Source organism: Heterodontus francisci, chromosome 26, assembly GCF_036365525.1.
Source record: "Heterodontus francisci isolate sHetFra1 chromosome 26, sHetFra1.hap1, whole genome shotgun sequence".
NCBI classification, from domain to species: Eukaryota; Metazoa; Chordata; class Chondrichthyes; order Heterodontiformes; family Heterodontidae; genus Heterodontus; species Heterodontus francisci.
Genome location: NC_090396.1, coordinates 59,222,070 through 59,236,090, shown reverse-complemented (window position 1 = coordinate 59,236,090; position 14,021 = coordinate 59,222,070). Strand labels below are relative to the sequence as shown.

The following is a 14,021-nucleotide window of genomic DNA, read 5'->3' as shown; positions in this document are numbered from 1 at the left end:
ATATTTTGTGTCTGTCTTCAAAGTGGAAGACACTAGTTCCATACCAGAAATAAGCAGTAGCTTAGGGACTAAAAAGAGTGAGGAAATTAAGGATATTGATAACCGAGAAAAAGTATTGGAGAAACTTGAGGGACTAAAACCTGACAAGTCCCTGGGACCAGATCCTAGGGTTCTAAAAGAGATAGCTGAAGAAATAGTGGATGCGCTGGTTATGATTTTCCTGAATTCTTAGATTTCGGAGTTGTCCCGTCAGATTGGAAGTTGGCAAATGTTAGGCCGCTTTTCAAGAAAGGAGGTAGAGGGAAAACGGGGATCTACAGGCCAGTTGTTGGAAAGATGCTGGAAACTATTATAAAAGAAGTCTCAACATTGCACTTGTTCGAATCATACTATGCTTTTCCAAGTCAGCATGGTTTTGGAGATCCTGTTTGACAAATTTATTAGTTTTTAGAGGATGTAACTAGTAGGGTCGATAATGGAGAACCAGTAGATGTAATATACCTGGATTTCCAAAAGGCATTTGATAAGTTGCTACATAAAAGATTAATTGGCAAGATAAGCGCTCATGGCTTTGGGGGTAATATATTAGCATGGATAGAGGATTGGTTAACAGGCAGAAAGCAGAGAGTGGGCATAATAGGGACATTTTCAAGTTGGCAGGCAGTGAATAGTGGGGTGCTGCAAGGATCAATGCTGGGGCCTCAGTTATTTACACTCTATATTAATGACTTGGATGAAGAGACAGAGAGTAATGTATCTAAGTTCGCTGATGTTACAAAGCTCTGTGGAAAGGTAAGCTGCACGGAGTACGTAGAGAGACTGCAAAGAGATATAAACAGGCTAAGTGAGTGGGCAACAAGATGGCAAATGGAGTATAATGTAGGGAAGTGTGAAGTTGTAACTACAAGGAACACGGAAAGTTAACAGGCAAGTACAGTAGGCTATTAGGAAAGCAAATGGTATGTTGGCCTTTACTGCAAGGGGATTGGAGTACAGGAATAAAGAAGTCTTACTAAAACTGTGCAGGGCTTTGGTGCGACTGCATCTGGAATACTGTGTGCAGTTTTGGTCTCTGCATTTAAGAAAGGATATACTTGCACTGGAGACAGTGCAGTGAAGATTTACTAAATTGGTCCCTGGGATGAGGGGGTTGTCCTATGATAGGCTGATTAAATTGGTTCTATATTCTCTGGAGTTTAGAAGAATGAGAGGCGATCTAATGAGACTACAAGATTCTGAAAGGGCTTGATAGGGTAGAGGCTGAGAGATTGTTTCCGCTGGTCGGAGAGTCTAGAACATGGGGTACAGTCTCATGAAAAGGGGCCAATCATTCAGGACTGAGATGAGGAGTAGTGAATAGCTGGAATTCTCTACCCCAGAGTGTTGTGGAGGTTAGATCACTGAAAGTATTTAAAGAATAGATATATTTTTAAAATATCGGGGAGTTGAGGGCTATGAGGAGCTGGCACGAAAGAGGAGTTGAGGTCTAGGGAAGATCAGCCATGATCTTATTGAATGGCAGGGCATCAAGCCTGAATGGCCTACACCTGCTATTTCTTATGTTCTTAAATTACTACACTCAAAGGCTTGTGAATCTTTGGAATTCTCTACCCCAGAGGGTTGTGGATACTCCATCATGGATTGATTTTTGGTCTCACACGGCATCAAGGGATATGGGGAACGGGCAGGAAAGTGGAATTGAAGTCCAAGATCAGCCATGATCGTATTGAAAGACGGAGCAGGCTCGATGGGCCATTTGGTTTACTTATGCTCCTATTTCTTGTGTTCTTGAGAGAGACGAAATGTCTATGCATTTCCAAGCAAGAACCAAGACCCAGGAAGTTTAAAGGAACTACCCTTCTTTCAGCAAGCAGAGAAATACTGCTAACTGCAGTGTTTTGAATCACCGAGTGACTATCATGTGACAAGCCCCTCCACATCTGTTTTTTAGCTGGTGTTTTTCTCTGCAGCCGAGCAGAAGCAACTGGACTCTGACATGAGCAGACCCTAAATGGAGGCCCCTCTCTCTCTCTCTTTCTCCATTCCAGCTTGAAAGCTTTCAAATCCTGCATGTTGACTGACCACCTTTGCATACTCCGGCTATGATCAGAAACCCTGTTGGAGGAAATCATCCACATTGCTGTCTTCAAGAGACTCACCGAACCAGTCATCTACTTCAAACTAAAAGCCTCAGGCCCACTGAATTCAGCTAGAAACCAGCTGAATCACCAAACTCCACAGACTGTATAACATTTTTCTATGGACTCTTAACTCAACCAATCGACCTTTCCCCACTCTTGTGTGTGTGAGAGAGTGAAAGTTGGCATGTTGTTTATTATTTTATTAGTTCAGTTCAGGTACAATAAAGTTAACCTCTCTTTGTTAACTCAAGGAAACCTGTCCAATTGGTTCTTGTTATGATCATAGCAAGTAAGTAATCAAATACCTACTTTAAGAAAGAATTAAACCTGTTGCGGTCAAACAAGGAGAGGGAAAAGAGGGAAGTCCTTCCACCCCTCCTCACTTGACCGTAACAGCTGAAGAGCACGAGTCTTGCCTCCTAATCAGACTCCAGTTACTGGGGATCAGTCTTGTGGCCATGCTCTGCATTGCTTCCAGTCCTTGAGTCTTTCTCTAGTTTCTCAGGAACTAGAACTGGATGCAATATTCAGGGTACTCTATGGTTTAACATTACCTCTTCTGACTTGTGTTCTATTATTTTGGCTCTGTAGTTCAACATCCTTTTGGTTGTGTTGATTGCTGTTCTACATTGATTGTAGACTTGGCATTAAATATGTCCTAAGATTCCTAGGTTACTTCTAACTTCATCCATAGCTATTTTAATACCATTCATGGAATATGCATGTTGTCTTTTTGTTTCCTACGTGGAACATTCTACAGTCGTCTACATTAAATTGTTCCTATTTTGCCCAGTTGTTCAATTCATTTTGTAATTTCTGAGCTGCCTCCTCCAATTCTACTGCTCCATCTGGTTTGTATCCAGGTCATTGATATAGACAAATGATCAGTTTTGGTGGATTTGCCTCCAGTTGCCAGAGGTGCAAGAAAGGTGTCCTAAACCACAGTGCCACCAAATTCATTTATTCGTACTTTATTTTAAAAAACATCAAATTGTATCAAAGAATTGTGATATCTTTGACAGATTTTATGTGCATGTTTTGGAATATTTAATAAGCACATCTGACATTTTAGAGATTGACAGGTGTTGCGGGGCTCTATACTGAAGGAGCTTTATTAATATTAGTAGTTGAAATGATAACGTTGTTGAAGCATCTTAGATCAAACTTTCGTTGAAGTTCACTCAGCTTTCTCTTGCTGTCTGCCTCAGTAACTTCCCTCAGCCAGCTTCTTGAATGATAGCAACCTGCTCCCTGTAAAAATTATTTTCAAAAAGCTTCGTTGGAAAGGATATTATAGACAGTCTGTCAAAGATATCACAATTTTTTGATACAATGAGTTTTTTTGCAAAAGTTATACTAATGGCAAGATCTCATCTATCTAATTTTATAGTATTTTTATAGACCCGCAGAATTGCGGGCAGCCATAAAGGCGGGGCTAAAGTGTGGCGCGTTGAAGAGACTTAGTAGTTGGCAGGAAAAAAGACAGAGGCGCAAGGGGAGAGCCAGCTGTGTAACAGCCCCGACAAACAAATTTTTCTGCAGCACCTGTGGAAGAGCCTGTCACTCTAGAATTGGCCTTTATAGCCATTCCAGGCGCTGCTTCACAAACCACTGACCACCTCCAGGCGCTTATCCATTGTCTCTTGAGATAAGGAGGCCAAAGAAAGAATTGTAGACTATAAGTATATTTTCCTTGTATTTATTTTGAATTTTTACACTTATCAGGCACCTTTCTTTAAAGTTGCCTTTTTAAAATTACTAAACCACTTGCACTGTTGTTTATCTTCAGTAAATTATTTTTTCAAGAACATTCAATAATTATTTTGGAACTTAATTTGTTTTATGTCTTTGATTTTTTTTTCATAGCCATCTTGGTACATCCAGTCACTGCTTTTTCATTTATGCCAAGAAGTAAACCGTGTCGGAGGTCATGCTCTTCCTAAGGTCACGCTTCAGGAGTTGCTGAAGACTTGTTTGGATGAAGTGCTTACTGGTTATGAAACACTGTGTTCCGTAAAACTGGATAAGGTGCGTATTTAAAAACAAACTTGTCAGGCAATTGTTGGCATTGCTCTAAGTAGTATTGTAACTGTAAAATACTACACAAAGTATTCAAAGCCCTGAGTCATGAAATGCACTTCAAAAAAATTAACAATTGCAAGTCTCATTAAACCCAGATATGTATTGCTGTCTTTAACTCCTTTTATAGTCCATCCTTTGGAATAAAAAGCAAACAGTTGACCATTTTGGTGTGTACACATATGAAGAGTTGTGTCCTTCACTTTGGTATTAGGGGGATAAGCAAATCCACTTTTATGGATTGGATAATGGATGTAAAAATGTGTTGCCTAGGAAACTGTATGTGTAGTCACAGTTATCTAAGCCAGACCATGTACACAATGATGGTATCAAACTCCCACCCCTACTTCATCTTGTAAAATATTTTATATTTGGTTAGTTGATGATGGCATCTGTAATCCTTTAAATAAAAACTATTATAGGCATTGTTTTCATAAAGCAAAAAAAGGTTGAAAACCATACAAAAATTAAGCAGTCAGTCTAATTTAAATTTCAAAGGTTTATATACATGTTTATGTATATTAAGTCTTGTAGGTGTCACTAATTTACTATGCAGTTCATGCATCCACACAGATCATTGTCTTTGCTGTGTCATTAAACTGAAAAGTAAGAGATTGTGATGAACGCTGATGCTTTTTAACCATTTATCTACTGGCATGACTTCCAGTAAAGTTACATCATTGGAGTGGGAGCAACTCTTAAGAAAATTTCCCATCATTATTTTCATAATTTTACTGCATCAAAAGATTAAAATATATTTTTAATGTCTTAAAATGCCACTACTAAGACCAGCCTTCTAATTCCCAATTTCTATGATACAGTATATAATCTCTGACAGAAAAATCTGAATATCTTGAAGTTCCTATAGATGGCCTGTTTCATTCCCCCTATCCCTGTGTCTGGTCCACTGCAGGCCCATGGATGCTCAAAAATGTGAAGAGATCTGGTGGTGGTTACTAGATATTGCAGCAAAGTTTTTGACCTTTTCATTCTCTAGAACTATAGCTGTGAAAATAAGTAACCAGGCTGCAATTGCACAGAAGTTGGAACTGACTCATTTTGACACAGTCCAAACTGATCTACAGTTCTTCAAACACAAGAAAATCCTTTACAACTCTTCACCTAAGTATGAGAAGTGTCAAATGAAATTCATATTGAAATGTAACAACAGATTAGAGAAGCAAATCATTAACTGATTTTTTTTTAGTATTTTAGGAGGCTACTGTCAACATTTTTAATACGGTGGGAGGCAACAGCAATTTTGTACCTTCCCTGCAGCACATGTCTCAAATAGTTACTTTGACTTTTCATCTGTTCCAGCATTCAAGAAAATGACTTGCGTAAATACAACAGACTTTTGAAAAATTTTCTTTACAACCCCGAATAATCCCTCTTTATTTGATTTACAGTCACATGAATGCCATTCAAAAATTGCTAGTTCCTGAATATACTGACAGATCCTGCTTACATTGGCAGCACCTTCCTCACTCTATCCAATTACAATCTGATCTTGGGAGTATTTAGAAGATACTAAAGTCAACAATGCGTTATGCATGGGCCACATGCAACATTGGCGCAGCATGGGCCAGGAGAAAATGTGTGGCTTTATTTTTTATTACAGCTTATTTTATTTTCTGCTTTAGGTCCTCATTGATTTAAATTATCTCGAACAGTGGGGTAGGCAGGTAACCAGCTGAATTACTTCTGACAAAATTACACAGGTAGAAGGATAAAATTGTCTCTTGATAACCTTCAGTTATAAAATTTACTACTTGTAGGCAATCACAACAGGGTGTGATTGTGGAGTTTTAAGTAAGATCCACAGTACTTAAGGAACAGAAGTCCTTCATTCAAAAAGTCGTTTTTTCCTGACTCTCAAACAACTTAGATTACTGAACTAACTTCCTTGCAGCATAATTGCTAAATGTGACACACATTTTGATATTCAACTTGTGTTCTGTTTCAGGTTGATTCTGCATTCCCTTTAACCCAGAATAGAGCTCTGCAACTGCTTTTTGATCTAAGGTACCTTGGTTCAGTTTTAACAGCCAAAAATGAAGAGGTGAAAAGCAGCAGGATCCAGCAAGACCCGAGGTACTGAACATCCTTTTAAATACCAAAGTTATTTCATTTTATATTCTTACTTTTATATATTCCTGGTATTGGAGAGACAAATCTTAAGGTTACTATTCTTCTGTTTATTGAATCAGGGTTCAGAATGTGGCAGATACTTTGGAAAGCCATATTGATCCATTTGATTTGGATGTTTTTACTCCGCACCTTAACAACAATCTGAACAAACTTTCACAAAGGACCTCAGTAAGTACAGCAGCCATATTCAAAACAAGTTTGTCTCGTCTTTTTCAGGTTGCAACCTTGGCTGGATTATTGGGCCAATACTTAATGAAACTGAATTGATGAGCTGATCTGGGAAAGAGGAAGTTGGTGGAGTATTACCAAGGCAGCAGTGTCTATATAGATATCTAAGGCTGTGTGCTCTCATGCTTCCCTTTTGAGATGCAGTACAGATAAAACAGAAATATAATGTATATTTTACTAGAAAATATATATACTTTCCATTGTAATAAGTGAAAAAATGTATAATTGCTCATTTAGCACTTTGAAGTATATTTAGCAATGAGTTAAATTTTGCAAATACCATCTTTATTTATAACCTACCATTACTTAAAGTAGCATATACTCTGAGAAAGACTCAGAAAATCCTTTTTAAGCTTTTCTGTACTGGTTGAATACTGGTAGGGGGAGATGGTGGCATAGTGGGAATGTCACTGAACTAGTAGTCCAGCAGGCCTAGGTTAATACCCTGGGGACACGGGTCCAAATCTCACCATGGTAGCTGGTGGAATTTAAATTCGATTAATTAATAAAAATCTGGAATTGAAAGCGAAGCTCAGTAATGAAACTATCATTGTTTGTTGTAAAAACCTATCTGGTTCACTAATGCCCTTTAGGGAAGGAAATCTGCCAACCTTACCTGGTCTGGCCTACATGTGACTCCAGACCCACAGCAATGTGTCTATTGTCAAGGGCAATTAGGGGTGGGCAACAAATGCTGGCTTTGTCAGTGATGCCCAGATCCCATAAAAGAATTTTTAAAAACTGTGAAATGAGTAAAATGCTTTCTCCTTATGCTTTGATGTACTGTGATACTGAAGCAAATCATTAATGATACCATAATAAAGCAACTCCAGCTGTCAGTTTAGCCTTATTACTGTATTGTTAACCATACTATATATTTTTTTAAAAATCCAAAACACAGCTGTATCTTGTACTGTATCAAATTCTGCTCATGCATTACCCATATTCTCACTGATAAGTTGGTTCCCTATCCTTCAGTGCCTTGAATCTCTTTAAATCTCCAATTCCAAAAAATGTCTTTCATTAGCTGAAAGCGTTTTCACAGAATTGAAAGCCCAAGCTCTTGTAACCATGACAGACTTTGAAGTGTAAAGCTTGCCAAAACTTCAGTGGCCCATAATGTCTGAGGATGTTATATTGATGTAGAAAATAACTGTGTAAAATACATATTTCTGTCCTTTAGGTGCTGTTTGGGTTATTAACAGGCACAGAGAAACAATACACCAGCAGAAGTGTACCATATAACTCACAAGAACCTCATAACATCTTGCCACTGGCTTCTAGTCAGATCCGGTAAATGAATCCTCATTGCATTTCTGCAGCAAGCTTGAAAGTGTTGTACTGCAGTAAACATGTTTATGTGGTCTGATAAGAATTGCAACACAATCCATGCTAGATAATTAGATACCAGTGACCTGTCTTTTATCCAAATGGGAAACAGATGAGACTATATAGCAGTATGTACCAATATAATATTGCTTGGCCAGTAGAAATTAAACTTCTGCAAAGTAGAAGACTTCCGTTCCAAAGGATTGCTGGTCAAATTTTGTTTGGTTACACTCCTGTGAAGCACCTTGGGATGTTTTACTATGTTAAAGGTGCTAAATAAGTACATGTTCTTGTACTCAATTTAAGTTGCTTGATTAGATACCGTCCTCATTTTTAACTGTATGCTTGGTAGTGCTGTAACACTTGCAGCCTGGAGGAGATCTTCATCTACATAGCCACAGTATTTCCTTGGTCCATTTCTTATAATCCTAAATATCATTTGTTGATTAGAACCCGTCTAGTTTATTCTTGAAACCCACTAAGGTTGAAATACATTAGCCAGCACAGCGATTCTGCTTCAGTACCATATGGGCATTGCTTTGCTCATTTATATCACAGACAGTAGTTCTCAAATCTTCCCAGTGCGCCTCAATAATGCATTCCTTTTTAAGTGGACCAGTTGGATAGAAAAAGCAAACTACTGTGAAATGCTGGAAATATTTAGCAGCATCTGTGGAGAGAAAAACGGAGTTAACGTTTCAGGTTGTTGGACCTTTCCTCAAAATAACACTTGCTCTACAATTTTATGTTTTATTGCATTAAAAGGCAGCAAAACTAATACTCTAACTCATTAAGATGAAACGTCCATATTATGTTCAGTTCTGCTGTTAATGTTCAAGTGCATGTAGATCACCTGAGTTTACAGCAACAACTTAGTTTACAATGTGTATTTTTGGTGAAAAGTTCTATCCCCTACGTGCCAACTTGCAACCTGGCCAGGTAAAAATGAAGTGTGTGTGCAGCTGACCCAAAGAAGCAAATTCCAATTTCTGTGCCTTGATATTGTCATTAGCAGGTCAACAATTCAGCTAACTTATTGCATTTTAATATGTTTGTGTAGCTAATTTGCTCACTTGTTCTGATCTGTAATAGTTTGTCACTAGTGGTTAACTAAACCATACATGGTGTCAGTATTGTAAATCTGTTTCCAGATTTGGTCTGCTGCCACTTAGTATGGCAAGTTCACGAAAACCTAAATCATCTGTCCAGGGAAACGAAGTTAAGAATCAGGTCAGTGTAATTATTTTGTTCGTTCTCATATTACTGTGATGTATTGGCTTGGTTTAAAATTTAACTCTAATACTATAAAAGGAAGTGTCTAAATCCTTATGTTTTACAAAATATGTTTATTTACCTCATTGAAGCTTGTTTGCCTTTAGTATATTGACCTGTTTTTCCTCATAAAATGATAGCACGGTGATATTCTGACAGATTAGCATTACCTGTCATTCATGGTTACAATGTGTTACTTAAACAGTGATCTTTTATAGTAGTGATGAATAAAATCTATTTGTACTGTTCTTTTCTAATGTTCAGTGCCACATGCAGATACTGCTAACAATTAAATACATTGATATTCTGAAAAAGTGGCACACCTTTTTCTGCAAGTACCAAACACTGATTCAGTGAAACAAGTGCATCATCTTGACAAAAACAACCCTTGGCTCTTCTCTTGTCCCACTGATCAACACAATGGATGATTTTGATTGTTAAATTGGTACCGTGCATTTTATTTTTATTGTTGGTACTGCACTACATGGTCTTACAAATAAGAAATTTAAATAAAAATTACATTTTTATCTGTAAAGTGTGTGATTTAACTGCTTTCTGTAAATTCAATTTCAGTTGACACATTGAGCTCTCACAGCTACAATCTCCTTGATGAAGCTTCACTGGGTATTTCATCATCCTGTGTGCAGTGTACTTGGCTTTGCATTGCAGCTTAAATATATACAATAGACAGTATTATGATCAGGTAACTACCAATACCAGTGGATTTGTGGTGAGTGAGTACAGTGTAGTGTGAAGCTGCAGTCAAGCCGATTTAAGAGCAACTTTGCTAAAACCAAATCCAACATTGAACCAGTCCAATTCCAAGTTAAATAATGTCACTCTCTGAATTGAATTGTTCTCTGAAAATAGATAAGAAATCTCATTTCTTCCAAGCAACTATAGAACAATGAGTTTCACATTGGTTTTTAAGCTCAGAGCTTCCTGTTTCCCTAGCAGACTGACAGTGTGAAATAAGCACAATATTTAAAATGTCAGATTAGTATTCCCAGACTACAATATTGATCCTAAACTGCTAAATTGAAAGTTAAATAGTGAAAAAAAAATTGCTTGCCCTATCTTTTCTACCCCCATTTCCACTTCTTTCATATTCTCTCTGCTAGTTCTATTTTCTGACTTGTATTTTTCTTCCTGATCTATCTTTTCTAGCCATTTACTAACTTTAAAACCTTTATAGTTACCATTTTTCTTTATCCTGGTTCCTACCATGTATTTTGGAGAGTAGGGGAAAGGAAAGATGATCCCACAATCTCCTAATGTATGAAAATGGCACAAAATCTGATATCTAAAACCTCATTTTTAATCCTTGGCTAGCTGTGCAAATTTTGTGATTAACCAAACCTGCATCAAAATTACAATAGAGGTTACTCCAATTTGACAAACAAGTACAAATCCCTTATCTAAACTTATGATTCAATTACATTCGCACAATCTAGAGTAAGGAAACAGTGTTGTGGATTTAAACATAACAGTTCAATTTATTATAATTTTAGTTAAGACTTTTTGCCATGTAGTATATACTGAAGAAAAATACCAGTAGTCTAAAAGTTAATCATGAAATGAACACATTATTTTGAGTATTATAACCTTTGATAGCTTTAAGATTTTCTTGTTCTTGAGGAAAATTGAAGTTGATCTTATGGAGGCTGTTTTGCTGTAAAATTTGGCAGTCTGCTAAATTCAAATGCACTGGTTTTATAGTTACCCAATTGTAATAATTTACCTTTTTTTTCCCCTTGTTACTCAGTTGATATTTTTCTGTGGTTCGATTTTAGTGTACATTATTTGAACTGTTTAGCTGAAGCTGTGAATAATCACCTGGCTATGGCAAGATTGACTTGTGGTGATTGACTAGTTACTCAGATGATTCATAAGCTGCTGTGAAATTAGGCAAGCGTGAAAGAGGCAGTTTTTCTCTCTCTCTTTGGCTACCACAGTTGAAGACGTAGCAATTTTAATATTTGGCTACAATTGATTGTGCCAAATCCTTTGAGACTGAATTTTTAGGTAGCTTTCAAATTGCACATGACTTTTATCCGGCATCATATACAAATAAATAAGTTCTATAAATAAAAATATCTGAGTGCTAAGGAGTACAATTAAACATGAGGAACAACAAAATTATTACTTAGTCATGATATTGATGATTCAGCTGAAATCTGTAGAGTAAAATGCTGCCATAGTTCTCAGAGGGTTAATAGTCTTTGTCTGTGATACTCACTGCATACCTCCTATAAATTGTTTGTATTCCAAATTCACTAACTTAATTTACTGCTATGGAAAATATGTTTGTACTGCAGTGTGTTTTGTTCTTTTGAAGTGATGCTGTTGGCTGTAATTTGCCAGCTTGTTGCAGTGTCTGTCAATGTGCATACTACACAAATATGAAATTAATTTGTAACATATAACACAAACAAGAATGTATGTTGACATCATCCAGGGCCATTTAATTAAGGCATTATTAGTTGTTGGTGCTCAGTCATTTAACTAGTGCCTGTGCTATGGGAGCTTTTGGATGGGGTCTGTTCTAAATTCAGATCTCTTTCTCCTGTCAAATGTCTGCGACTAGAATGACCATCTCAATATCGGGAACTCCTACTTAGTATTGCGCCAACGATATACACAGGACAAATAGATTGTGTTCTAATGTGAACTGCTGTCAAACAGCTGTGTAGTTATATTCAAAAATGAGTGATTGATTTTACTACAAATTACTGCAAATGCTTCATATTTGTTTCCAATGTATTTTTTCCTAGTTGAGTTACTCTTACATTGCTGAAAATCTAATGTATCAAAGCTTGTGGCTGTTGGTGTTGTCGAGAATTGTTTGTCACTGTTTTTTTGACTTGCTGGGAAGGAGAAGGTGTTGGGGAAATTAATCTGAACTTACTGAGTGACATTAAATCCAAACATGGAAAAAAGAGTTTGGCTCCAAAAATTAGCTATCCTCTGTTTAGTACCTTGAGCCAATGGAAATTTCAGTTGGAGCCAAAACTGGTCCCACAGATCTAGTTTGCTGTCGGGTGGAATAGCTGTGTGACTGACCAGAACTAATCCAAACTTAATAGTACTTAAAGGCTTTCACTCAGCTTCATGTGATGACATCATTTTGTCATAATTAAAAGAAGTGACTGTCACAATATCATCTATTTACCTTGTGTGATCTGTTACTCCAAAAATGATGATCCTGAGTCACGACAAATCAGCTTGATTTCTGGTTTGCATGTTTTTATTAATGAACTATGACAACAGTATATTATTTAATATTCTAATTCAGTGGCAAGTATGCATAGAATAATGTGCTTTGAAACACATGATCCACCTGAACTCTAAAGAGGAATCTTTCTGAACTAGTCTTGCAGTTTATGGGCAAAGAGATGTTCTGGGAAGACTTAATCATGTTCCTGTGAGGACAGAAAGAGAACACATTTGGAATGGGGTCTTTTTATCTTTTCATTCTGGGGGGGGGGGGGGGTGGTTGTGAGTCTATGTAATTGCTAATTGAGCTAGTTGACTTGGTAAGGAAGCTAAAATGTTCTTCATGGAGTTACAAATGTATAATTATTGCAGACCACATTGTTGGCTTGGCTGTGAAAAAAGAGCTTAAAGGTAGCTCTGCTGTTTCACTGTAAAACTTTATATATTGAACAGTAAATGTACCCAGCATATAGCACTTAACACTTTTTTGTCTTTTTTTGTACAGATGCTTCCCACTTTGGTCACAGAAGATGCAAGTCTGAGGCCTGGCTCCTTATTTCGGCAGCTAGCAGCTTTTCAAGAAGATGATGTATCATCAGCATCATCATCCCTATTTAAACTAGGGTGGCTATCGAGTATGACAAAGTGATAATACCAGCTTTCAAAAAAAAATTGGTGGATGCAAGGTGTGATGTAAATGCAAATTAATAAATACAGAAATATCAATTACCACTAATGTAAATGTTACTGCTGTTTGTAACTTACAAAAACACGTGTTTGTAACCATGGGCAGCTGCTTTAATATAGCTATGGTCATCTGTTACCATTATTAGGATACAATTTTTCTATAAAAAGCATATATCAGTATCATGTGGACAGCAGTATGTCAACTTGGACCTTTTATTGAATTGAAATATCGATCAAATCCTAATGAAATTGAATTAGTTAACTAGATTGGTAACATGAGCAGGGGCAGCATTCTAATGAATGAATTCTTCAGCTGTTCACACAAGCAGCCATTCTCTCTTTCAACATGCAGTTTTTGTCAGTACACATCCATCAAATAGCAAACTTCCATTTCATTAGGACTATGGGATATGTAGTCCTATTTTGAAGAAGTATCTTTCAATGCTTACATCTTTCTTTAATAGGGCACAGATGCAAGAAAAACAGCTCGGGAATATTTCCTGTTTCTTCTTTGTAGCAAAATCATAAACTAGAGCACAAAGAATGTTTCAAGATTTCAGTTAAATTAGAAAACAGATTTACCGCCTTTACGAATCACAAAAAGATGGAATTCTCTTTCCAAAAAAATCAACACTAAATAGTTTGCTGACTGGTTCTTTCAGCTGGATCGAACCATTATCTGTGTTACTAGTGCTTGTGGAAATGGAGGGTTGGATTATAGCCATATGATTTTTATGCATTAGTGCCCAAAGCAACACATAGCTAGAGAAAAAACATATTTTCTTGTCTCATAACCTCCCAAATGAAGCTGCACTGTCAAATATAGCGGTCAGTAATTTTTTTTCTAGCAATAAAGTTTAAATGGAATTTCATATCCCAAGTTTGTAAATGGATTAGCACTTGAGGTAATAGTTCCTT

General features: G+C 36.9%; 1 protein-coding gene across 5 annotated transcripts in view; it reads left to right on the top strand.

The window, feature by feature from the left end:
- The window catches only part of cog1 (component of oligomeric golgi complex 1), a 55,839-nt gene extending 42,694 nt beyond the window's left edge, over nucleotides 1-13,145 (top strand). For 4 of the 5 annotated variants that reach the window (XM_068058342.1, XM_068058340.1, XM_068058341.1 and 1 more), the window contains exons 9-14: nucleotides 4,008-4,169; nucleotides 6,187-6,314; nucleotides 6,431-6,539; nucleotides 7,783-7,892; nucleotides 9,080-9,158; nucleotides 12,922-13,145. In XM_068058342.1, the coding sequence (XP_067914443.1) occupies nucleotides 4,008-4,169; nucleotides 6,187-6,314; nucleotides 6,431-6,539; nucleotides 7,783-7,892; nucleotides 9,080-9,158; nucleotides 12,922-13,065 (732 nt within the window). In that variant the 3' untranslated portion in view covers nucleotides 13,066-13,145. Of the gene's footprint in view, nucleotides 1-4,007; nucleotides 4,170-6,186; nucleotides 6,315-6,430; nucleotides 6,540-7,782; nucleotides 7,893-9,079; nucleotides 9,159-9,773; nucleotides 9,894-12,921 lie in introns of those variants that run through there. The other variant, XM_068058343.1, reaches the window with a different exon arrangement.
- Nucleotides 13,146-14,021: the final 876 nt, after the last annotated feature.